This window comes from Hippichthys cyanospilos, chromosome 6, assembly GCF_059441005.1.
Source record: "Hippichthys cyanospilos isolate Australia breed blue-spotted pipefish chromosome 6, RoL_Hcya_1.0, whole genome shotgun sequence".
In the NCBI taxonomy this organism is placed as follows: Eukaryota; Metazoa; Chordata; class Actinopteri; order Syngnathiformes; family Syngnathidae; genus Hippichthys; species Hippichthys cyanospilos.
This window is the reverse complement of record NC_142374.1, coordinates 2,499,172-2,524,378: the sequence shown is the minus strand read 5'-3', so window position 1 is coordinate 2,524,378 and position 25,207 is coordinate 2,499,172. Positions and strand designations below refer to the sequence as shown.

At 39.7% G+C, this 25,207-nt stretch overlaps 1 protein-coding gene across 3 annotated transcripts in view; it reads left to right on the top strand.

Annotated features, from left to right (window-relative positions):
• The window catches only part of smpd3 (sphingomyelin phosphodiesterase 3), a 57,207-nt gene that overhangs the window by 13,376 nt on the left and 18,624 nt on the right, over positions 1–25,207 (top strand). For 2 of the 3 annotated variants that reach the window (XM_088416379.1, XM_088416378.1), the window contains exons 2-4: positions 8,587–9,237; positions 10,383–10,628; positions 10,716–11,985. In XM_088416379.1, the coding sequence (XP_088272505.1) occupies positions 8,936–9,237; positions 10,383–10,628; positions 10,716–11,985 (1,818 nt within the window). In that variant the 5' untranslated portion in view covers positions 8,587–8,935. The remainder of the gene's footprint in view (positions 1–8,586; positions 9,238–10,382; positions 10,629–10,715; positions 11,986–25,207) is intronic. The other variant, XM_088416380.1, reaches the window with a different exon arrangement.

The following is a 25,207-nucleotide window of genomic DNA, read 5'->3' as shown; positions in this document are numbered from 1 at the left end:
AGTACTTGTGTCCCCATGGGGAGGCATGCATCTCATTGTGAAGTCCACAGCAATTTAACCCAGTTGGACAAGATGAAAGCGTAACTTTGAAATGGCAGCATTCTTTAATCAGTCCATCTACCCCATTCATTATCTTGACCGCTTCTTGTGGGATGTGCAGGAGCCTATCCCAGCTGTTTTCCTTGAGCCGGTTGCCAGTCAATTGCAAGGCAAACAAGAACCAAGATTCAACCTCACAAACATACCTAAGAGCAATTTAGAGTGTTCATTACGCAGGTCTTGGGGGGTTGGGATGTAACCGGAGAACCCAGACAAAGCTCATGCAGGCACGGAGAGCAAACTCCACACATGAAGGCCGAACGAGACCCCATGAGCTCTGCACTATGAAGTGGACATGCTAACCACTCTTCCACAGTGCCACCCGCGCATTCTATAATATGCATTACAGATTAAAAAAGGAAAAATAAAGCAGTGGTCTTCTAAACATGTTGTATTTGGTGTATCATAGAAGGGGCATTTCATCAAGCCTGTGTTTGCTATGAAATGAACTGTGTTGTTTCTATAGCAACATTCACCACACAGCTAACGCTTTTTTTTCCCCCTGCAGTCTTTCATGTTTTCTGTCATTTTATGATAATAAACAGTATTTATCGTCACAAATTAGTTGTTTTGTGTTGAAAGATGGGGGCAGGGCCTCAGGGGCTCATTTTTAGCCCTAGAACAGGAGTCACTAACCTTTTTGAAACTGAGAGCGACTTCAAGAGATTCAAGAAATTTATTGTTGTATGCATAGTTGTACCGTACAATGAAATTCTTATTCTGTTTACTTCCCCAAGCAGCAGACTACATTCCATAATTGAGCAATAAATAAATAGCAAAAAATAGCAACGAATAGCAGTGGTGGGTGTCAGGGCCTGCAAAGGGCCTGCAAGGTGTTCTCTGCTGGTCTAAAATAACCTGACATAATCGTAACTATAATAAACTATAATCATTATAATAACTATAATAAATGTCAATTTCATTCTAAATGTATTTTTACTATATATGTATATATATATATATATATATATATATGTATATATATATATATGTATATATATATATATATATATATATATATATATATATATGTATGTATATGTATATATATATATATATATGTATATATATATGTATATATATATATATGTATATATATATATATATATATATATATATATATATACATATATATATATACATATATATATATATATATATATATATATATATATATATATATATACATACATATATATATACATATATATATATATATATATATATATATATATATACATACATACATATATATATACATATATATATATATATATATATATATATATATATATATACATACATACATATATATATATATATATATATATATATATATATATATATATATATATATATATATATATATACATATATATATACATATATATATATATATATATATATATACATATATATATATATATACATACATATATACATATATATATATATATATATATATATATACATATATATATATATATATATATACATATATATATATATATATATATATATATACATATATATATATATATATATATATACATATATATATATATATATATATAATGAAGCTCATTATGCCCATTACATATCCAGTGAAAGGTTGGCTTAAGCCTAAAACCAGTACAAGTATATTCATCTGTATTGTATTGTAAAAAAAAAAAAAAAAAAAAGATACAAAATATATTTTTGTATTTCAGTACCTTTATAATTTAGCTTCATAGCATAGTGATGCATTGTTTATGCTGCAGGCAAAAACCATTAGTGCATTTCACAATTTCAATGTTAATATTCAAATTCAAGTTCAGTTGGCTAGGGACAGATGTTTCAAAAACAGATGGTTTCGGTGGGAATAATGTTCGCAGCTAGCCTACATCAGACTTAAGGTGTCTAATGTACTGGCTAACATGAGTTTAGTATGCTTCATCTTGAGACACACTGACCAGAACTATTTGTAGACTATTACTACTAGCAATTGAGGAGTGAAAATTAGCATTAGCTTACCTTGTCATTATTGCTAGTTGCGACAGGGATCTTGCTGAGGTTTCGAAATTCTGGTGAATCCACTGTGGAAAGCGCCAGCATATCTAACAAATCTTTGCTATCTTCATGTTTCTATGGCACTCCTCTAAATGGTTTGTCAAATTACTGGTCCTATTTCGCGAAGTGGACAACTTCAGTCACGCACAAAGTGCACCTATTGATTACATTCCTCTTGTCTTTATCTCTGATGAACTGAAAGTAATGGGCGTATGTTAATGTTGTGTGCATATTGTCCATATTCAACCTGCCGTTTCATCTCAGCTGAAGTAGATCTGTCACAGGGGTGCACGGCGGGTGTGAAGGCCGGCGTGGTTGAGGAGGAGGAGGACCCAAAAGCAGGATGCCGTCGAGACAGGGGCTTCATGAAATCCATATTTATTAACACAACGAACGGGAACAAAAGCGGGAAAAACAGGGCGGCAAAAAACTTGAACTAAGGGCGCAGGCAGGCTGGCAAAACAGAAAGCAAACACTACGGGCAGGCTGGCAGGTAAACACAGAGCTGAGGGACGAAGGGCGAGACGGGACTACGAAACCGCGACAGAGACAATATGACATGACAATGGGCCCGACAAGGGCTGTAACAGAAACTAGGTTTAAATACATTCACAAACTAATCAGAAACGCACAGCAGCTGGGCAGGAACAATAGGCAAGGGGAGCAGATTGGAGTACACGAGGGGCAGGTAACGCGGACAGGTGGACTAAATCAGAACTAACGCAGGGAGACACGAGAGGAACAGAAACAGGAACTATATACGTAAACAGAAAGGAACAGAACCCCTCAAAATAAACCCACAACCCTAAACCCAGCAAACCATGACAAGATCAGCAAGTAAACATTTTGCCCCAGACCTTTCTCCGCCGACCTCGCGATGTTTTTGCAGGGGGATAAACACCACTTTCAGGCTAAAAATGCATTGTAATGCATTGTGTTACTCTTATTTGTAAGGAGTACAATACTACTACAGTACAGTGTTTTTTCGTGTGTTATATATTATACTACTGTGTTACAGAAAAAAGTACTGCAGTAATGACATTACTTATGTAATGCATTACTCCCAACACTGGTGATTTGTGTACATACAGGTGTGTAAAAAATAAAGAAGTTTGCATGGGGGAAGGGCTGCCCTCTGCCTTGGCCTTTGTGTTGATTTTTTTGGTCTTGAGTTTGTAGGGCAGATAACAACAGAAAACAAATGAAATTGGAAAACCATGAATGTGATTCAGGACATGTAATGTATTCTGTCTAATGCAGCTTGGGAAAAAAAAGCTGACCAAGTTGGGGCAGTGGACTTCAGAAGTAGTGAAAAGCACTAGGGCTGTATTGTCAAGATTATCATAAATTTATAGTTTCTTAGTTTTGGGTGTCAAATGAATCAGTCGAGGGCAGTCAAACAAAACATGCCCAGTCTGCTTGTCAAGAAAAAGCAGCAGCAGAAGAATACATCGAACATGAAGCTATTGGCCTCATGGTATTTAATAGACAGTCCCACTCATAGGTCTACTCATGGAATTTTGTTGAAGCATCGTCCGTAAGAAATAGTAAAGACACTAAAACATGAGTGCTGATGGTGATCGTGAACAATTTAGCATGGGCAAATTTTGTTTATTTCTAATAATTCATATGTGAAGAAGATAATTATAAAAAAGTATTCATATCCACTCATTTCAACACACATTCAACCTCAGTATATAAATAAGTAAATACAATAATATTTATTTTACTATTAGAGGGAACGTGGGAATGTTGATTACTCAATTCAAGAATGAATGGATAGATTTAGTCTTAATTCATTTGAGTGCTGAATAAATCCTGAGATATATGTTTTTTTCATTTAGATTCCACCCTTATTTTCTGTATAACAATTAATGATAACAAATGACTATTAAAATGTGTGTCCATTTTTATATTTTTTTAGTTTTGCAATTAGGTGGCAACCAGTTGATTCAATAATGACAGCACTAGTTTCTACCTACAATTTTTTATTTTAAATGTTTGATCTGTACATCATATTTAAAAATCCATCCATCCATTTTCTGTAGCTGCTTGCTTATCCTCACAAGGTTGGCAAGCTTGCTGGTGTCTATCCCAGCTGCCTTCGGGCAGGAGGCGGGGGACATCCTGCAGTAGTTGCCAGCCAATTGCCAAAATATAAAAAAAGTAAAAAAATCAAATGAACAAATATTTTAATAGTTATTTGTTATTATAAATAGTTATACAGAAAACAAAGGGGGAATCTAAATAAAAAAAAAAATCTGTGTCTCATAATTTATTCATCACCCCAATTAAGACCACTAAATCTATCCACTCAAGTACATTTGTTTTTTTTTCATTTCATTTTTAAGATGGAGTGGATGCATGAGAGATCTAACATAAAACATTTTGTATTTGGCATAAGCTCCAAACTAATCAACAATGTCTTGTATGATAATCATTAACCAGATGCAGCTACATTAGGCCAGATGGGCGCCTCCTGTCCTGCTGTTTAATACAGAGACAGATGATCAGCTGGCATCTGTGTGACGTATAGCTCCACTACACACTGATTGCTTTGGATTACAGAGAACAAACATGAGCTCTGCACACAATCCACATTCATCCCAAAGTAGACACAGGTCGAATGGATGCACAAAAGCTCACACTATGCTCTTTCCAGACCAGAGCCTACGTGGTTTGCTGCCTAAAAGGCTACTGGACAATTGTGAGTCTTGATTATAAACTACAAAATGTAGAGATGTGATTTGTAGTATTTTCCCTAAAATAGGTAGGTCCCTACAATAGGTAGGTTGGGGTGAATAGGATTGTCTTGCGATGTCACAAGTAGTCAACTATTACATGTATATAAATCTGGGATACTTGGAAAGTTATCTAAAAAAAAATCCCACTTCCATGGGTTAGGTCACAGGTCCTGTTTTTCTTTTGTCCCATTGCTATTTTATAATAATAAAAAACATGCCAGAGAAGTGAAAATGATCACCAAAGGCCTACCATACATAGTAATCAGTGTAATCTATAGTAACACACATATATAACACATATTAGCAGAACTGGATGGTTAACTCAGGAAAAATTATAGACCACAAGCTACCTTGTTGACAGTGGGCCCAACACGGTCTTATTGTGTATGGAAAAGTAGAATAGAAGCTGTAGTTAGATGTGTAATGAACTGCTGGGATGTCCTTTCATCTTATTGCTACGATTTCTCTACCCACTGCGATTTTTTTAAAATCTGTGGCTTTGTCCCAACAGGAGTGAAGTGGTTAAAGAGAAATGTGTGACAAATAGTTGAACTAACCATGTAATATCTACAGCAGTAGATCTTCGAAAACTGGGACCAAGTGGTCATCACTGGATGAGCGACGATAAATTTTCTGGTCTAAGGAAATTCGACCAAACTTGGAATATCCATTTCATCCATCCATCCCTCCATTGTAACCGTTTATCCTCACAAGGGTTGGTGCATGGCTTGATTTGGACTCAATAACAAATGTAAACGTAAATGTGCTTTATTTATATAGCGCTTTACAACCACCTAGAGCTGGACCAAAGTGCTTCACAGTGGAACATACAGAACACATACAATTTACGACGCAGAATATGTCAAAAAAAAACAGAATAATAATAATAATAAATAACAGTTGATTGCTTACTGTTGTGCCTGATATTTCTTCCATGACATTTACCAAATTGTCTTCACTTGAAAGCTGGTTTGAACTGTATTTGTTTTATAAGTAAAGGAATACCAACATATTGCAATTGAGTCATATTGTAGAATTTACTGTAGTTTTGTCATGCCAAACTATTTTTCCAGAGATCTTGAAATGCTCTAAGGTTTTGAACATCTTAATTGGTGAAAGAAGCAATGTTTATTGGTTTTGAAGTGCCACACTGACTACATCATGCCTTATAATGATCTAAGTAAAAACATTCAGAATATGTGATGTGTTAACTCTTTCCTTTATTTCACATAAAATACTTGTCTGCCAGTGATTACACTCTGTTTTCTTATATAAATAGCGTAAAGACACTTGTGGTCAGTACTCCTCTTAATTTAAAGCTTATTGAGCCCTGTAGTAATGACGTGTGACCATTTGATGGAAGTATTGCCGTTGATGGCAACGAAAGGTGTGATCAGCGGGTTGTCTTTTTCAATAACGCTCGGCACTGAGCGTTAGGAATGTGATATAACCACAAATACTCACACACTGTAAAAAATGAAGAAAAACCAGGCAAGCAGATAAAAGCAAAACCTCTTGGTGGGTTTCTTCACCTTGACAAGATCAAAAACGAGATAATCATTCAAGGGGATTTCACTGACGACATCATCGATGATGTGTTCGCAATGAGCCTTGGCTGACTGACATTCTGGCTAAACAACATGGTGCGCTTTTGATCCTAAGGCGGTATAACAGCCTTTTTGGTGCTGAATGATACACTTCTTCCTAAAATCGTTCTCAGGATGGGATTGCTAGAGGTTATCAGCAGAGGGTAAAGGGGAGCAGCCATGGTAATTGCTAAGCTAACCCAATGTTATTGTCAAAGACTATGATTGAGGGCTTGGATGATTGAGTACAATTCCAAACAGGTCTCATTGAAACAGTGTTAAAGCAGGACATACTTTCTGCATCCATCTATGAACACTGAACAGTAAAATAGTGGGCAATTTAATAAGTGTCTGTTGAGAATATAATACAAAATAATCCTACACACAAAATTAACAGAAAATGATTGTTACGTGTGCTACTGTGTTGCAATGTGCTTATGTCACCTGTGTGTGGGAAGTAGCAGGCAGAAGCAAATTATCAACATGGTGCATGCTCAACTGGGCCAGTATAAATTTAATCAATTTGATGGAATTAACATAATGTTAAAAGGGCTGCAGCAGCGCATCCACGATGACCAGATACCCACCCTCACTGGACCAGGATCTCATCTGGTCCCACAACACTCAACAGATCCAACAAGAAGTCCCAACAGAGACTGTACTTTCTGCGGAGCCTTAAGAAATTTGGCATGTCAGCAAAGACTCTTTGACAACATCTAGACACACAATCCAAAGTGTCCTCTCCACCTCCATCACAGGGTAGTATGGCAACTGCATGGCAAAAGACAGGAAGTCTCTCCAGCGTGTGATCAAGACCTCATAGCACATCAGTGGAGCAGCCCTACCCTCACTGCAGGACATTTCCCACACCAAGGTTCTGCGGAGAACACGCAACATTATCAAGGACAAGACACACCCACAAAACGATCTGTTTAATCTACACCAAGTGTGTACATTTAGTAAGATGTATATATTTTTTGCACCGGGGACTTACCTGAGTTATTTTTGGTGTATTTTCTTTTCTTTGGAGTTTTACAATATTAATAATTGAGAGCTGTTCCACTGACACAACTAAACTGAGGGAGTTAACCTGATTTGCTGTTCGCTATCTGTCTACCAAGATGGACACCATTGCCGCATCTAGACAAGACAGAACATTAGGTTATTTGTAAAAAAAAAAAAAAAAAAAGTTCTTCATAAAATATATGTATGTGTTAATTTCATTTTATTTAATATTGAATTGTCATGATTCTTCAATCATGATTCTTCCATAAAGCAAGCAATTCAACCAGTGTAATAGATTTTTTAAAATGTAATAATCTTGAGATTTGTCAAAATATGTTTTGTGTTTACAATTGCTTGGTAACGAGGCTACGAAGCCAGCAAACCTAAAGTAGCATTTCATTTTATAATGCTGTTTTTGACTAAACAGCAGCAACCTTTTAGGGGGAAATTGACCTGGTTTGTCATAAGGAGGTAACAAACTTGTTGTCAAATTGAATGTTGCTTTCTAAAAGGGGTCCCTGACTCCAAAAAGTTTGAGAACCCCTGTATTAGGCAGTGGTTTTGTGAAAGAGAATTTAAATTACTCTATTATGCTTAGAATATTTACACACATACAAAATATTTCCCAAATATATACAGAGTATATAATATAATACACACACGCACAGACAGTAAATTACAATATATTTTTTCCTGCATTGAGAATCTCGCAGCTTCTAATGTGATGCAGCTTGTCTACTAGTTTTTGCTGTAGACTTCAAGCAGTCAATACAGCACATTCACCCTCTTGTCAAATCTTTAGTTTAACGAGTATTGGCCAAGTACCAGAAAGATGCCAATCTCTAGTGTGAGAGCTTACTCAAAGCTCATTTGCAAATGTGCCTCGAGTTCTGGCCTTTGTAACTACTGTATGTGTTGGGCATTTTTCTTTGTTTCTTAAATGGGCAGTTCATGGGGAGGGGTTAAGGTAAAAAAAAAAAATCATTTGCAAGAGCACTTCTTCAGTCATTGATTAGTGGTGTTACTATCCCTGTGTAATCGTTGATTAATTGTGTTATTTTCTCCCTCTCCCTTCCCTCCCTCTCTCTGCCATCAATTTGTAGGTCCTGAGAAAACAGTGGTTTGGTGTCTCCTGAGGTCACTTGAATCCTTGAAAGAGTAGCTCAGTCATCACGGAAAACAATCCTGTCATGGCCACTTCCTATTTCCAGATGAAACTAAATAACATCTGTGGATGGTGTAATTGCTGAAGACTACTGTATGAACATACGAAAAATACAAATCATGTAGTTTAGGTTTTACTAAATTGATGGGGGTTTTCAATTTTTTTGTTTTGCTTTGATTTATTAGATTAATTCAAACTTGCTGAAAGACCTCATTGTTGTAGTCTGGGTGTGGACATTGTGTCAGGTAGAAAAAAGTGATAGAAGTTGGTAATAATAAGACAGAGAGATGGTCCTCCACATCACCCCTTACTCCAGTTCCTGTCTTCACTTCCTGGATGGCTTGGCATGGAGTCTGGTGTTCCCTTGTTACTGGCTCCTGGATCAACTGCTGGCTTCCTGCCTGGCCACTTCACTCGAGAAGCGCCAGCGCTCCCAGGATCCATGCTCCCTCCTCACTTTGTGTGTCTTATTAATGGCTCCTCTTTACTTGGTCCTTCTCCTCGCCTCTCTGCCTTTTGCCCTTCTGGGCTTTGTCATATGGGCTCCTCTGCAGACCATCCGACAACCCTACCTGTACACCTACCACAGGTTAGTATTGAGGTGCTCTTTTTGTTTATTCACTTCCTTTTAGTCAGTAGGTGCAAGATGGGCACATTTTGTTCCTCCCGTCACACATTTCTTCCATAGTGTTATTTCCATTTCAGTGTCTGTGAAAAAGTATTTGCCCCCTTGTTGATCTATATGGCCCTATGTGAAAAAATAATTGTTCTCGCTGTTGAATCATGAATCAACTAACTAAACAGGGTTTGGGGTAAACTGAGTTCTATCTCACAGTCCACCCAAATTTGATTGCCACCACCTTCATTGACCTTAGAACCAGGACAACTTGCTGTGATCAACGGAAAAAGGAATTCTACTACTTACCAGAAAATTCTGAAGAAGTACATCCAGCCATCAGTTTTTGCCCACAAATTCAAAAGTGCTCTAGGATCATGTAAGACAATGATTTAAAACACACTAGCAAGTCCACCTCAAAATGGCTCAGAAAGAACAATATTACAGTTTTGGAGTGGCCAAGTTCAGATATAAATCCCATTCAGATGCTGTCTTGTGACCTTAAATGGGCAGTTCATGAATAACCCTCCAATATATTAAAACAATTCTGGAAAAAAAGTGGTTCAAAAATCCTCGCGGTATGAAAGACTCATCAATTATTGCAAACCTATTTCAGTTATTGCAGCTACAGATATCACAATCCGCTTTTACAATAGGATCAACAAAAGTGGTGGCAATCAAAATTGGGTGTGACTTGTGAAAATGACCTTAGCTTTCCCAAAACTGTAGTTACTCACAGTTGCGTTGTGATTCAACAAGTGGGGGCAATTACCTCTTCAAATATAGTTAGATTCGTTTGGATTTTTTCCACCCTTAGATATATAAAATCATCATTTCGAAACAGCATCTCAAATATCCCTGGGTTGTCTCAGTGTAATACTAATATTGGCATGATAAGATGAAACCTTTCTGAGTGATAAATGCAAGAATACTGAAATCAGGGAAACTATTCTATTGTGTGGCCAAGAACATTTTCTATTGAATGCTGAAATATACATTTATAGTAATGTGTATCATGAATAATTTTGTGTAATTGCTTCCACACCCACTTACAACTTACCCATAAGCATAAGCCTCTAGGTTTTGTTATTTTACACTCTTTTTCCTGATATGTTCAGATTAGAAAGGTGCCAAAAAGATGATGCTGCATCAGGGTTTGTTGGGGTCAAGGACTGGAAACCCCAGGGCAAGAGCTTCTGTTTCTGCAGTGCCAATGTTTGCTTACTGCCCGACTCCTTGGCAAGGTTCAACAACCTTTCGGACACTCAAAGGAGAGCAAGAGAAGTGGGTAAGAGGATCAGAAATGGTGCCTGTCGGCCTCAGATAAAAATCTACATTGACTCACCAACCAACACTTCGATCAGGTACCTAGAACATCTTTACTAATACAGAAAAGTCGGTTATGTGTGTCACATGTGTCATTCTTTCACGTTGTGTTTCTCACCCATTAGTGCAGCCTCCTTCAGCAGTCTAGCCACAGGTTTTCGTCGCACCTCTTCCTTGGATCAGCGGCCTGATCAGACACACATTGTAAATGGCCCAGCAGACACTGAAAATGAGCCACTTGTTGGATGCCCCATTCACACCGCAGGCACGACAAACTGCCCAACCTCTGAATGCCCCCTTCATTCAGATGCAGGTAACACAACAGTGGACTGTGCCATTCACTCTTTGGAGATGAACAACTGCTCACACTGCCCAATACACACTTTGCCAGAATGTCCAATGCACTCTGCAGAGGAACAGAATGGCCTCAACAATCACGATTGCCCCACGCATGGGAAGGAGACACAGGCGAATCATGACTGCCCCATGCATGGAGAGGAGACACGGGCTAATCATGACTGCCTTATGCATGGGAAGGAGACCCAGCCGAATCATGACTGCCCCATGCATGGAGAGGAGACACGAGCTAATCATGATTGTCTCCTGCATGGAAAGGAGACACAGGCTAATCGTGAGTGCCCCATGCATGGAGAGGAGACACAGACTAATCTTGACTGCCCCATGCATGGAAAGGAGACACAAACAAATCATGATAGCCCCACACATGGACAGGAGACAATGGCAAATCGTCACTGCCCAATGCATGGAAAGGAGAAACAGACTAATCATGAATGCCCCACCCATGGAAAAGGGATACAAGCTAAACCTTCATCAGAGTGTCCACTTCACACATCAGCTGTTAAAATTAGCATCAGTGCCCCTGAGCCAGACCACCACGAGGAAGAGGCCGAAACAAGAAACCATCAGTCAAGGGAGCAGGCAGGAGATGTGTGCAGCATGACTGCTTCAAGAGAATCTCTTGCTCGGTACCATGGAAGTGATGGTTGCGGAGCAATATGCTCGAACAATACCCTGTTTCACGTGCCTCGCACCTCAGTATTTAAACGCCCTGGTAGAAAGCGTCGCCACGGAGATGAGACTTTTGACCATGATATCTCTGCATTTTTTCCTGCCAACTTGGATTTCCTTGCACTCCAGGAAGTGTTTGACCATAGTTCAACAACACGACTGCGGCAGCAGTTACATCGATACTTTCCCTATGTGCTGAGTGATGTTGGGCGCTACGGCTGGAAGGGATGCTGTTCCAGTTTCAAATTTCTAAACAGTGGCCTGTTACTAGCTAGTCGCTACCCAATCCTGGATGCGCGTTATGAGTGCTACCCCAATGGAAGAGGAGAGGACGCACTGGCAGCCAAAGGTGCACTCTTTGCCAAGGTCAGAGGTTTATTCTCTTTTAGGTTTTCAATTACTTCTAGTATTGTATGTTTGTATGTATCTTTGTCATTGTATGTTTGCTATCATACCTGCTTTGATACATCGGTGTTGTATAAATGTTGGACTTGAACTCACATTTCTTTGGAGAAGGGATTTGTGTCAGCTGCAGAACAAAAGCAACAAATTAAATAAGGCACCAAGCAAAACGTTCATTACATAAGATTACGAGATGTAATGCAATATAACACGCAATCAAACCAAAAGTGAGTTTGGTATTTCTGACGACGTGTTACAAAAATACAATATAACACGCAATCAAACCAAATGTGATTTGGGTATTTCTGACGACGTTTTACAAATATGGAAAAGTAAGCAATGTATGCTGTGCCAATTGATTTTCAGTTTTACAAGCAAGGGTTGTCAAATACAAATTTGAAGTCAACGATTCATAGCTGCATGGATAAGAGAAAGAAAGGGAAGACTGTACTCCCTTATGTTTGACTGTTGACTTGAGGTGCCTTCAATCACCAGTAGCACACTGCATTCGAAGAAATACACAATCATTGTATTACACGCATTACAGACATGCAAATACAGTACTTGTCTCTGATTATATTATTGAGGTTATGCCTTTCAGAATTTTTTTTTGATAAATCAGAACAGTTGCATGTCAAATGTAGTTGATGGGTGTAATAAAAATTTTAGCGGCACAACATTGGAACAGAGTAAAACCACACTGGTCACGAGGTTAACTAGAGTAGTTCCAGCTCAAAATGTATTGAAATTTTTAATTTTAAAGTAATTTTATTGTCCCAGTTTTTAATTTTCACTATCTGGTCTCCCTAGGATGACAAGAAATGATGGAGAAGCCATACTAATTCCTAAATTAATCTAAGACTGACACAGCTACCACATATAACACACCATTTAAGTGCTAGGACTGATCCAGTCACTGACATCTCCCCAGTACTGCATTTAAGCAGAGAACACTGAACTTTGGACAACAAAATAGCAAGCTAAGCGATATGATTCTACACCCCAAAAAGAAAATCTACTCACTACAAAGAAACTTTGGCCTATGAGATTTAGAATATATTAATAGACGATAATAAGGACTAATAGTCTAGATTAAAGACTCTCAAAAATGTATATGTATATTGTTTGTTTTCACAATCGAGTCCAGAATTTCGATTTTGACTTTTGAGGTCACACAGTAGATTTTTTTTTTTCTACCGTTTTTGTGGGTCAAGATTTTTAGAGTATAGGTTTGAATTGGATTTTGGTTGAGCTTAAGGTTGGGTCGAGACTTGTTTTTTAGAGTACAGGTTTGAAATGGATTTTGGTTGAGGTTAGGGCAAGAGTTTGGGTTGGGCAATCTGTTGTGACTGTTAAGGAAATTCATTACGATAATGAGATGTCCCACAGTGATAAAAAAAAAAGTGTGTGCGCATGCTAACTTGACAAATGGTTATTGGATGTGGTGATGTCACCGACCTCTGCTTGAAAATCACCCTCTTTTGGCAGACTGGCAAGTGTTATTGAGTTCTGCTCATGACACAAAGCAAAAAAAAGAATCAAGCTTTAGCTCATAATTGGTTACCCCCCCCCCCCCCCCCCCCCCAACTTGGGGCAGTTTCTAATCAAGGTACCGCTGTGTTATTCCTTGTTAGTTTCAATGAAAACTGCCTTCCTTCATTCGAAGAATAACATACAAAACAAGTTGACAGTTGATTTTGGCATTTATTTTCAAAAATGTGGTAATGTAGTTGGGGTGCCATTACCTCCATTCTTTAATTCAAGAGTTTCGTCATGTTCCCCTTTGTAGTCAGAAGGAATGCTTGATGTTTTTGCTTTACCACTGCACTTAGTGCAAGAGTGCATCAGTGGCTTCAGCATTAAGGAAGAGTAGATTTGACATGACATAAAGTGCAGTTGTCTTAATGAGCCAAAGAGCCACATCCAAACTTGTGCTGCATAAGCACGGGAGAATGTTCTTAATGGCATGAGAAACCGAGCACGAATGGCGGATCAGGCCTAAGAGGTAGTTTTTTTTTCTTACCACAGCTTCTATATTGCTTGTTCCCCCATGTGAAATATCTTTTGTGTAGGTAAAGAAAATGGACATTTCTAATAATACATCAATAATAATATCGGATGTGGTTAGCGTTCATACTTTTGTGCATATCTGTATGAATCCCATTATTTTGAGATTATCGTTAATGGTAATAAAACACAAAATTATACTGTTGTACACATAAAAATAAAATATAAATTTATAACTTAAAACCGTGAAACATTTTAGTTGAGAAGTGTGGTTATTAGCAGCAGATTAATAGTTTAGCATGTGAGTCAAGTGATATTTTGTGGCCTTCAAAAATACCATTGAGTCTTAGTGTGGTTAGCACAAAGCCTGAAGTGCTCATTTGCCGGAGCTTGTCATGAGGAAGATTGGAGTTGCAAATCTTGCTCTTCAGCTTCCTGAGCTGCAGATGCTAGGTTGTTCAACTCAGACCATCTACAGATTGAGAAATATTTCTCACAGTAGAAAATAAATTCTTGCACATTGCCATAAAGGCGCCAAGTATCAAACTGTCTTTAAAGCAGTCAAGCGCATAGTGTTTCCATGAGCTGTATGAGATATTTTGACAGGGTGTGACACAATTATATTTCTGTTCAAATGTTTGGTTTTACTAGTTTTTTAATAGTTTTTTTTTAATCTATAAATCTCTGCTTCTCACCAATAAAATATTTGCACATACATGAAGAACGGGCAAGAAATAGGCTAGACAGCAGGTGGGGTGGGCAGGGTGCCACATTTCTTTGGGAGGGCAACACTGCCGCCTGCTGACTTCATCCTTCTTGATACAGTATAAACAATCAAAGATGAAAACATGAGTGCACTGTCCACAAATCAAACATACTGGTGAAGGATTTTCAGGAGTATGCTGGAGACATCAAACATTCTGAGGATTTGCATTGTCTGCTTTGTACATTCTGCTTTGCATTTGCCTTGTACAATCAGTCCAGTTTATTACTCGATGCAAATGCCAAAGCGCTTGCATGATTGCACCCTCTCCCCAACCTTTGCCTGTGGTTGCCTTTGCACAATGTCACAAAACTTTGAAATCAGTCCTCTGTACTCTGTCATGGTCACTGATGACCAGCAATACGAGAGCAACGATAAGAGTGCTTATTGGAAAACCTGTACAAGTGACATAAGCAATACTTTCACAATTAGTCTAGACTTTGAAGTGGAGAACGAACAGCAAAGGTGTTAGAACCGTTATTTGGGGGACTCCAGTTCTTGTTGATATAACCTCAGAGAGACAAGCTACCCACCCCAATTTATTGTGACAGGCTAGTGAAATAGTCATTATACCGTCGTGTCCAGGTGCAATTGCAAGTACAGTGGGCCCCCATGTTACGACCTTAATCCATTCAGCGGCTAGGCTCGTAACTCAAATTCGCCATATGACGGGCAATTCAAACCTATGTTAATTAGTGAATGCGTGCAACGCATGCAAAAACCTTAGGTAAAAACATCACGACTTTATACACATATTACAAATTAGTAACATAATCTACTGTACAGTTAAATTAAATAACATAAATATACAAAGGAAAAATGACATTTACCTTTGGGGCGACGTGACTTGAGCTGGTGGAGGTGCAGGGGAGCAGAGACGAACCCGCAGATTTTTTTTTTTCTTTCTTAAATGAGAACATACCACCGGCGATTTCCTTCTATTTAATCCATAATAGAAGAAGCTTTTCCATTTTGTTGTTGACCGAGGTCCGTCCCCTGGCAAGGAAATTATTGCCCTTAGAAGAATTGTTTGCTTTCATAGCTTCCTTGTTATTGAGAATTGTAGCAATCGTCGAGCGGTTACGGCCATACTCACTAGCAAGGTTAACTATGCGTGCGCTTCCTTCATATATTTTTATTATCTCCTGCTTGGTTTCTATTGTCATCATCCTCTTACTTCTTCCTTTACCGCCACTTGCAATTTTAGAAGCCATGTCTAACAGATAAAGTTTGCAAAGTCTTCACAACAAACCGACCAGCTCGTGCCATGAAGCTAGATGAGGCCGTTCGGCCAATAACATAGACATTTCTGTGATTGACGTGACGCCGGCCAATAACATATCCGCATCTCTGTGACTGAGACTGTGACTGTGACCTTAATCGACCAATAGCATATCGGCATTTCCGTGACATGCGAGAGAAGTTGTATTTGTTGATGCAGGAAAGCGAAAAAAATAGTGCACACTGACCGAATGAGACACACTGACCGGCATGTTGGATGATTCGTAAGACGAAAGGCTTGTGCGTAAGAGGGGGGACAAAAAAACGGCGCGGTTCATGTGTTAAGATGAAAAATACGTAAAACGAGGTTCGTAAACCGGGGGCCCACTGTACTTAAACTTATCAATGAGGCATTTAAAAAAAAAAAAAAAAAAAACAACTTAAATCTCATTGTGCCTCCTCTCCTCTACTTCTTCCTTTACCGCCACTTGCAATTTTAGAAGCCATGTCTAACAGATAAAGTTTGCAAAGTTTTCACAACAAACCGACCAGCTCGTGCCATGAAGCTAGATGAGGCCGTTCGGCCAATAACATAGACATTTCTGTGATTGACGTGACGCCGGCCAATAACATATCCGCATCTCTGTGACTGAGACTGTGACTGTGACCTTAATCGACCAATAGCATATCGGCATTTCCGTGACATGCGAGAGAAGTTGTATTTGTTGATGCAGGAAAGCGAAAAAAATAGTGCACACTGACCGAATGAGACACACTGACCGGCATGTTGGATGATTCGTAAGACGAAAGGCTTGTGCGTAAGAGGGGGGACAAAAAAACGGCGCGGTCCATGTGTTAAGATGAAAAATACGTAAAACGAGGTTCGTAAACCGGGGGCCCACTGTACTTAAACTTATCAATGAGGCATTTAAAAAAAAAAACAAAAAAACAACTTAAATCTCATTGTGCCTCCTCTCCTCTCCAGAGGTATCATTTTGGCCTGTGCGCCACACCACTGTGCTGCAAATATTTGAACTGCAGGGGGTTCTGGAAAGCAGTGAAGAGTGTTCTCAAGTGCTGAAAAGTGTACTGAAAGTATAGACATGACATGTGACAACGTCATTAAATATCTTTGCGTGTGAAGATCTTGCAACAGCACGGGGGCGCTTTGCTGCTGTCGCTGTTTTAGCCTTAGCTGGAGAGACGAACGATATTTTTCTTCTTCTATTTTACCACCACCCGTCGGACCTGTGTTCGGTGTTCTTTTCTTCATTTTTGAGGACTGTTTCCATTCTTCGATCGCTAGTGATTCGCCGATTCTCTGAACAGTTCCTAGCTCCGTTCGTTCTCGTTCTCGTGCAGCTCTGCTAGCGTAAGTATTCGCTCGGCTGTACCAAGGTAAGCATGGCTTTGTGCACCTCTACCGCATCTGTCACTTGCAACACCTGCATTATTCTCATGGAAAGGCTTTCTCTCCTAAAGAGCCGTGTCCGTCAGCTAGAGCAGAGTAGTCTGATAATCGTAGATCAGACGGACACATCTGATAGTGACAGTGCGGGCCATAGACCTCCCGCAATGCCGCCAGCGTCGGCTAGTGCGGGTCGTAGCCTACCCGCTAGTCCGGCTAGCATTAGCCCTAAGAAGCCTGCTAGCCGCGGTGAGCCTGTTCGGACGCATAATCGTTTTAGCCCCCTTGCTAGGCACACTCCATCTCAGTCTACTGGCTCCCGCACCTTAGTTATAGGGGACTCCATCACCCGTAACATCAACCTTAAAACGCCAGCCACCGTAATGTGTATTCCTGGGGCCAGAGCATTCGACATTGAAGCTAATCTTAGGGCGCTGACACGCAAGAGACCTAGACACCAGTTTAGTGCAGACAAAACTAGTTACTCCGACATAGTGATACATGTCGGCTCCAACGATACTAGAATGAGGCAGTCTGAGATTACAAAGAAGAACATAGCTAGGACTTGTAATCTCGCTAGAAAGATGAGTCGGCATCGAGTTATTGTCTCTGGCCCTTCTGCCTGCGAGAGGCAATGATGAAAGGTTTAGCAGATTATTCTCGCTTAACCGGTGGATGGCTAGTTTCTGTAGAGAGCAGGGTTTCCAGTTTGTAGATAATTGGCCCTCTTTCTGGGGCCGGCCCGACCTGCTAAAGATGGACGGCCTTCACCCTAACTGGGAAGGCGCCATCACTCTTTCTAGAAACATAGATTACTGTTTGAGCCTTCCATGACTTCTCACATTAGAGCATGTCAGGTCGCAGGCAAGTAGCGAGCCTGCTAGAACGGGTGTGGAGTCGTTAAGGCTAGAGTTAACCAACACTAGGCTGGACTTCTACAACACACATAGCATATTTAGTCTAGGTCACTGCAATCCACACACTGTTTCAATATCTAATGCTGAATGTCCTAATGATAAGATTTCTGCTGAGGTGGTGTTGATTAAGGAAAATAGCCCTGCCTTCTTAATCGGTAAGACTAGTGACATAGTACCTAGGTGGAATATTAATATTAATATGTGCGCTGTAACCATCAACAATCGAATTCCTACTTTACTAACATTGCACCGAGGTTTTAATTACTCAAAATACAAAGCAAGCCCCAGCCATAAAAATCTTGTTGGTATTAGTACTACCAACATGGGACTCAGATTAGTCCAGGAAAAATTTCCCAGTTTAAATTCGGCTTCATAAATATAAGGTCACTCCCCTCAAAAGCCCTTCTTGTAAATGATCTTATTACAGATCACAATCTTAAAGTCCTTGGTCTCTGCGAAACCTGGCTAAAACCAAATGAATTCTTATCATTAAATGAGGCCTCACCCCCAAACTTTGTGAGCTCACATGTTGCCCGTCCTTGTAAAAAAGGGGGAGATGTCGCCCTAATTTTAGAATCTGATCTTAAACTTAGCACGAGCACTAATCACACCTTCAAGACATTTGAGGCTCTCGTTATGCGATCGAGCGCCTCACCACCATTCTATGTGGTAGTTATTTACCGTCCTCCTGGTCCATACTCTGGATTCTTAGATTAATTCCCTGAACTTATGGCTGACTTAATAATTCACACAGATAATATATTAATTATGGGTGACCAATATTCATATAAACTCTCCACTGGAGCCACTTCAAGCAATGTAGCATTTCAAGCAATAATCGATGCATTTGGTTTTATACAAATAATAAAAGCAGCAACACACCGGAATGGTAATATCTTAGACTTAGTGTTAACCCGTGGCCTAACTGCCTCAAATGTCACAATTTTGCCGCATACTAACGCTATGTCTGATCATTATCTTATAACATTTGAAGTCCTAGCTCAGTGTGGTCTTATTGTCCACAACCAAGGCTTTAAGAGCCGTGATATTAACTCATCAACCACTGCTGCACTTTCTGAATTACTGCCTTCCGCAACAGCTGCTTTTCCGTCTTTCACTGGTTCAGTCGATAAGCTCGCGAATGATTTTAATATGGTTCTTTTAAATTCCCTAAACTCTTTTGCGCCGCTGAAACTTAAAACTCATCTGAAGCGGCACACTCTGTGGTTGACGGATGAAACGCGTACGTCTAAACTGTTAAGTAGACAACTTGAGCGTAAATGGAGAACAAGTAAACTCGAGGTTTTCTATCAGGCCTGGTGCGATAGCTTGCTGAAATATAAAGAGGTTCTTAGGTTAGCAAAAACAAATTACTTTTCCAAAATGATTAGTCTTAATAAACACCACCCAAAATATTTATTTGACACGGTAGCACACCTAACGCAATAGCAGCAGATTAATCATAGTTCCCTTCATTCAGCACACGATTTCATGCAATTCTTTACTCAGCGGATTCAGCTAATAAGGGACGAAATAAAAAAGGCAGCGCCACTTACCCCCTCGGCTGTGATTGTTGATGCTAGTTCGGACAATCAGGTTCAAGAAAGTCTGGTCAGTTTGATTTAGTATCCCTGGAGTGTCTTACACACCTGGTTAATGCAGCAAAGCCGACGTCCTGCATGCTCGACCCGCTTCCGGGCAAACTCGTTAAAGACTTATTCCCAGTCTTAGGGTCATCTGTCTTGAATATTATCAACCTGTCACTCTCCTCTGGCATTGTACCTGAAGCTTTTAAGACGGCCGTCATTCAACCATTACTTAAGAAACCTCACCTAGATCCTGAAAATCTCTTAAACTACAGGCCAGTGTCACACCTTCCGTTTATTGCCAAAATTCTTGAGAAAGTTGTAACACAACAGCTTAGCGATTTTATGATAGACAACAATAGATTTGAACTCCTTCAGTCAGGTTTTAGGGCCAACCACTCAACTGAGACAGCCCTTGTAAATGTGACGAATGATCCTCTCTTAGCCATGGATTCCAACATCTCATCAATATTATTATTGCTTGATCTTAGTGCCGCATTCGACACATTTGATCATCATATTCTTATAGAACGTCTTGGATCATGCGTTGGTATCTCGGGATCAGCACTTTCTTGGTTCAGATCTTACATCTTGGGAAGGACGCATAGTGTCTCTTATGGCAATGCGATCTATGAATCTTTCTCCGTCTCATGTGGTGTCCTGCAGGGGTCAGTACTTGGTCCCTTACTGTTCAACATCTACATGATTCCTCTCGGCGATATTATATGTAAACATGCTATTAGTTTTTATTGCTATGCTGATGATACCCAGCTGTATATGCCCTTAGAAATAACGGATCCGTGCAAGTGCAGTAAACTGGAGGCCTGCCTTGCCGAGATTAAACAATGGATGTCTTCCAACTTTCTGCTTCTCAACCCTAGTAAAACAGAGATGTTAATTATTGGCCCTGCTCATCATCAGCACTTGCTTAAGAATACCACGTTGAACCTGGAAAACTGTATTATTTCCCAAAGTAGTTCTGCAAAAAAAATCTCGGCGTGACATTTGACTCAACTCTCTCCTTTCGAACACATATTAATAACATGACAAGAACGGCGTTTTTTCACCTCCGCAATATAGCTAAAATTCGCTTAGCGATGCAGAAACATTAATTCAGGCATTTGTTACGTTGCGCCTAGACTATTGTAACGTTTTGTTTTCTGGACTTCCCATGTCCTACATTAAAAGCCTACAGTCTGCACAGCGAGAATATTGACAAGGACGAGAAAGTTTGATCATATTACTCCGATTCTAGATGACCTTCATTGGCTTCCAATACACGTGAGATGTGATTTTAAGGTGCTGTCAATTACTTATAAAATTTTACACGGTTTAGCTCCTTCCTATCTCGTCGACTTAGTATCAACATATGTTCCATCTCGACAACTTCGATCACAACATGCCGGTTTGCGATCGACCCGACGGGCTATAAAGAAGTCCACGGGATCAAGGGCATTTTCCATTCACGCGCCAGTACTATGGAATGCCCTACCTATGGAAGTTCGCGCAGCCACCTCAGTAGAAAACTTGACTTGACCGCCTCCATTTGATCCTGCGCTGATCGACCATCGCGGGTTAAGAGATCGGCCGTCTGCGGTCCACCTGGTTGGAATGTGGGATGGTTCCTGCCCAATGGCTTTGCCTGCTGTCAAGACATCACTGCACTATATAGCACAATATGTTTTCTGTAATTTATATTGTTTATGTGTAAGTCTGTATCTGGTACATGCAGCATCCACTTCAACCTGTGGGCCTGGAAGGGGGCTCCTCCCACCTATGGTCCCTTCTGGAGGTTTCTGATTTTCCCCTAATTGGGGTTTTTGAGTTTTTCCTTCCTCTTCTGGGGGCTTTGACAGGGGATGCTGTTGTGTACCTTACACTGACTGAAAAGATGTCTCTGTACGACTTCTTTTTTCGAAAGAGGTCTCCACATGACCTCTTTTCATCTGTGAAGCCCTTTGAGACTTCGGTGATTTAGGGCTATACAAATAAAATTTTATTTGAATTTGATGACGTTTTATTTACAGAAATATTCGTAAATCGCAAAACATGAACGTAACGTATTTATTCGTGTGAATAATTTTCTGAGAAATCTCTTCGCATACCCCCTTCAATGAACTACATACTTTATTTAGTAACAAAATACCTAGATTTTAAACATAACATGTTTATAGAAAACGTGTCATAGCAAACGTACATCTGCCACGTCTCCTTTTGGACAAACCAAAAGGGGCAATAATATGACTTTTTTTTTCCTTGCTAGTTTCTCTTCCCTGAGCTAATAAAGTAGTTGGAGTGATGGTAGTTTATTTCATATAGATCACTTTCAATATTGCGCTGTATTTTATACTTGCAACTTTTTTCAGATTGGATGTGCGTAGGCGGCATGGCTAGGTGGTAGAGTGGTCGTATCCCAGCCGAAAGGCCGTGGATTCGATCCCCTGACCATCAAGACCACGTCTAAGTGTCCTTAAGCAAAACACTGGCATTTGCCCCGATGCAGCGTCGTCAGTCTGTAAATGACTAGTTAGTGTAAAGTACTTTGAGTATATAGGAAGAAAAGTGCAAAACGTTTTGATCACTGAAGGTTTGTTTTGATTTTATTTACAGCTTCATTTTCATTTAAAGTACCGTATTTTCCACACTAAGGCACACCTAAAAGCCTTATTTTTTTTAAAAAGCTGATGGTGCGCCTTACATGTGGATCAATATTGTGATTGGGATTCGTAGATGGGGAATGAACTGATAAAGTAAGCTTTACGTGTTTCTTTTGTGTGTTTCTAGAACAAGGTTGGTCATATTGACATTGAGTAATGCTATTGAGAGTTTGGAGTTATTATTTGAGTTATTATTGTTATTACTTTGAGTATTACTATATTGTGATTGAAAAAGTTTTCAAATATGTCATTAATTGAGGGTGCGCCTTATAATCCGGTGCACCTTATATATAGAAAAGGTTTTAAAATATGTAATTAATTGAGGGTGCGCCTTATAATCTGGTGCGCCTTATAGTGCGGAAAAGACAGTACATGTTATTGTAACAAATTCAGCATTACTATATTTATTTTGTTTGAAAATGAAACTTTTTAATTAGAAAACAATGGCTATTTGGCAAAAAAATTTTAAAATTAAATATTTTAGAGCTGTAATATCAATACTGTATTATTTGCCAATGTAGCAAAGGTGAGATTCCATCATATATATGTATATATTTGAATGTGGGAAGCTTAAAATATTATGATATAGCTCCAGAATAATGCCCATTACCTGTAGTGCTGAGAAGGGAACAAATATATACAGTAGTTGATGAAGAAAAATTGCATCCATATGCAGTGCTCATTCTACCCCTGGAAAGTGTTGAGTCCCCGGCACTCGTAATACTAAAAAACTATGGGTCCCGACAGAAAGGTATGAAGTCCCAAAATTGCACAGTAAAAAGGGCAAAATTAAAGGATCAAACTGAATCAAACACCCGTAACATCAAGCTTAAAAAGCCAGCCACCGTAATGTGTATTCCTGGGGCCAGAGCACCCGACATTGAAGCTAACCTTAGGGAGCTGACACGCAAGAGGGCTAGACACCAGACTAGTGCAAACAACACTAGCTACTCGGACATAGTGATACACGTCGGCTCCAACGATACTAGAATGAGGCAGTCTGAGATTACAAAGAAGAACATAGCTAGGACTTGTAATCTCGCTAGAAAGATGAGTCGGCATCGAGTTATTGTCTCTGGCCCTCTGCCTGCGAGAGGCAATGATGAGAGGTTTAGCAGATTATTCTCGCTTAACCGGTGGATGGCTGGTTTCTGTAAAGAGCAGGGTTTCCAGTTTGTAGATAATTGGCCCTCTTTCTGGGGCCGGCCCGACCTGCTGAGGACAGATGGCCTTCACCCTAACTGGAAAGGCGCTGTCACTCTTTCTAGAAACATAGATTACTGTTTGAGCCTTCCATGACTTCCCACATTAGAGCATGTCGGGTCGCAGGCGAGTAGCGAGCCTGCTAGAACGGGTGTGGAGTCGTTAAGGCTAGAGTTAACCGGCACTAGGCTGGACTGTTACAACACACATAGCATACTTAGTCTAGGTCATTGCAATCCACACACTGTTTCAATACCTAATGCTGAATGCCCCAATGATAAGATTTCTGCTGAGGTGGTGTTGATTAAGGAAAACAGCCCTGCCTCTTTAATCAGTAAGACTAGTGACAAAGTGCCTAGGCGAAATATTAATATCAATATGCGCGCTGTAGTCGTCGACAATCGAATTCCTACTTTACTAACATCGCGACGAGGTTTTAATTACTCAAAATATAGAGCAAGCCCCAGCCATAAAAATCTTGTTGGTATTAGTACTACCAACACGAGGACTCAGAATAGTCCGGGAAAAATGTCCCAGTTTAAATTCGGCTTCATAAATATTAGGTCACTCGCTTCAAAAGCCCTTCTTGTAAATGATCTTATTACAGATCAAAATCTTAACGTGCTTGGTCTCTGCGAAACCTGGCTAAAACCAAATGAATTCTTACCATTAAATGAGGCCTCACCCGCAAACTTTGTGGGCTCACATGTTGCCCGTCCTTGTAAAAAAGGGGGGGGTGTCGCCCTAATTTCGGAATCTGATCTTAGGCTTAGCACGAGCACGAGTCACACTTTCAAGACATTTGAGGCTCTCGTTATGCGATCGAGCTCCTCACCACCATTTTATGTGGTAGTTATTTACCGTCCTCCTGGCCCATACTCTGGATTCTTAGATGAATTCCCTGAACTTATGGCTGACTTAATAACTCACACAGATAATATATTAATTATGGGTGACTTCAATATTCATATGAACTCCCCATCAGAGCCACTTACTGTAGCTTTTCAAGCAATAATCGATGCATTTGGTTTTACACAAATAATAAAAGCAGCAACACACCGGAATGGTAATATCTTAGACTTAGTGCTAACCCGTGGCCTAACTGCCTCAAACGTCATAATTCTGCCACATACTAACGTTATGTCTGATCATTATCTTATAACATTTGAAGTCCTAGCTCAGTGTGGTCTTGTTGTCCACAACCAAGGCTTTAAGAGCCGTGATATTAATTCTTCAACGACTGCTGCACTTTCTGAATTACTGCCTTCCGCAACAGCTGCCTTTCCGTCCTTCACTGGCTCAGTCGATAAGCTCGCGAATGATTTTAATTCGGTTCTTCTAAATTCCCTAAACTCTATTGCGCCGCTGAAACTTAAAACTCGTCCGAAGCGGCGCACTCCGTGGTTTACGGAGGAAACGCGTAC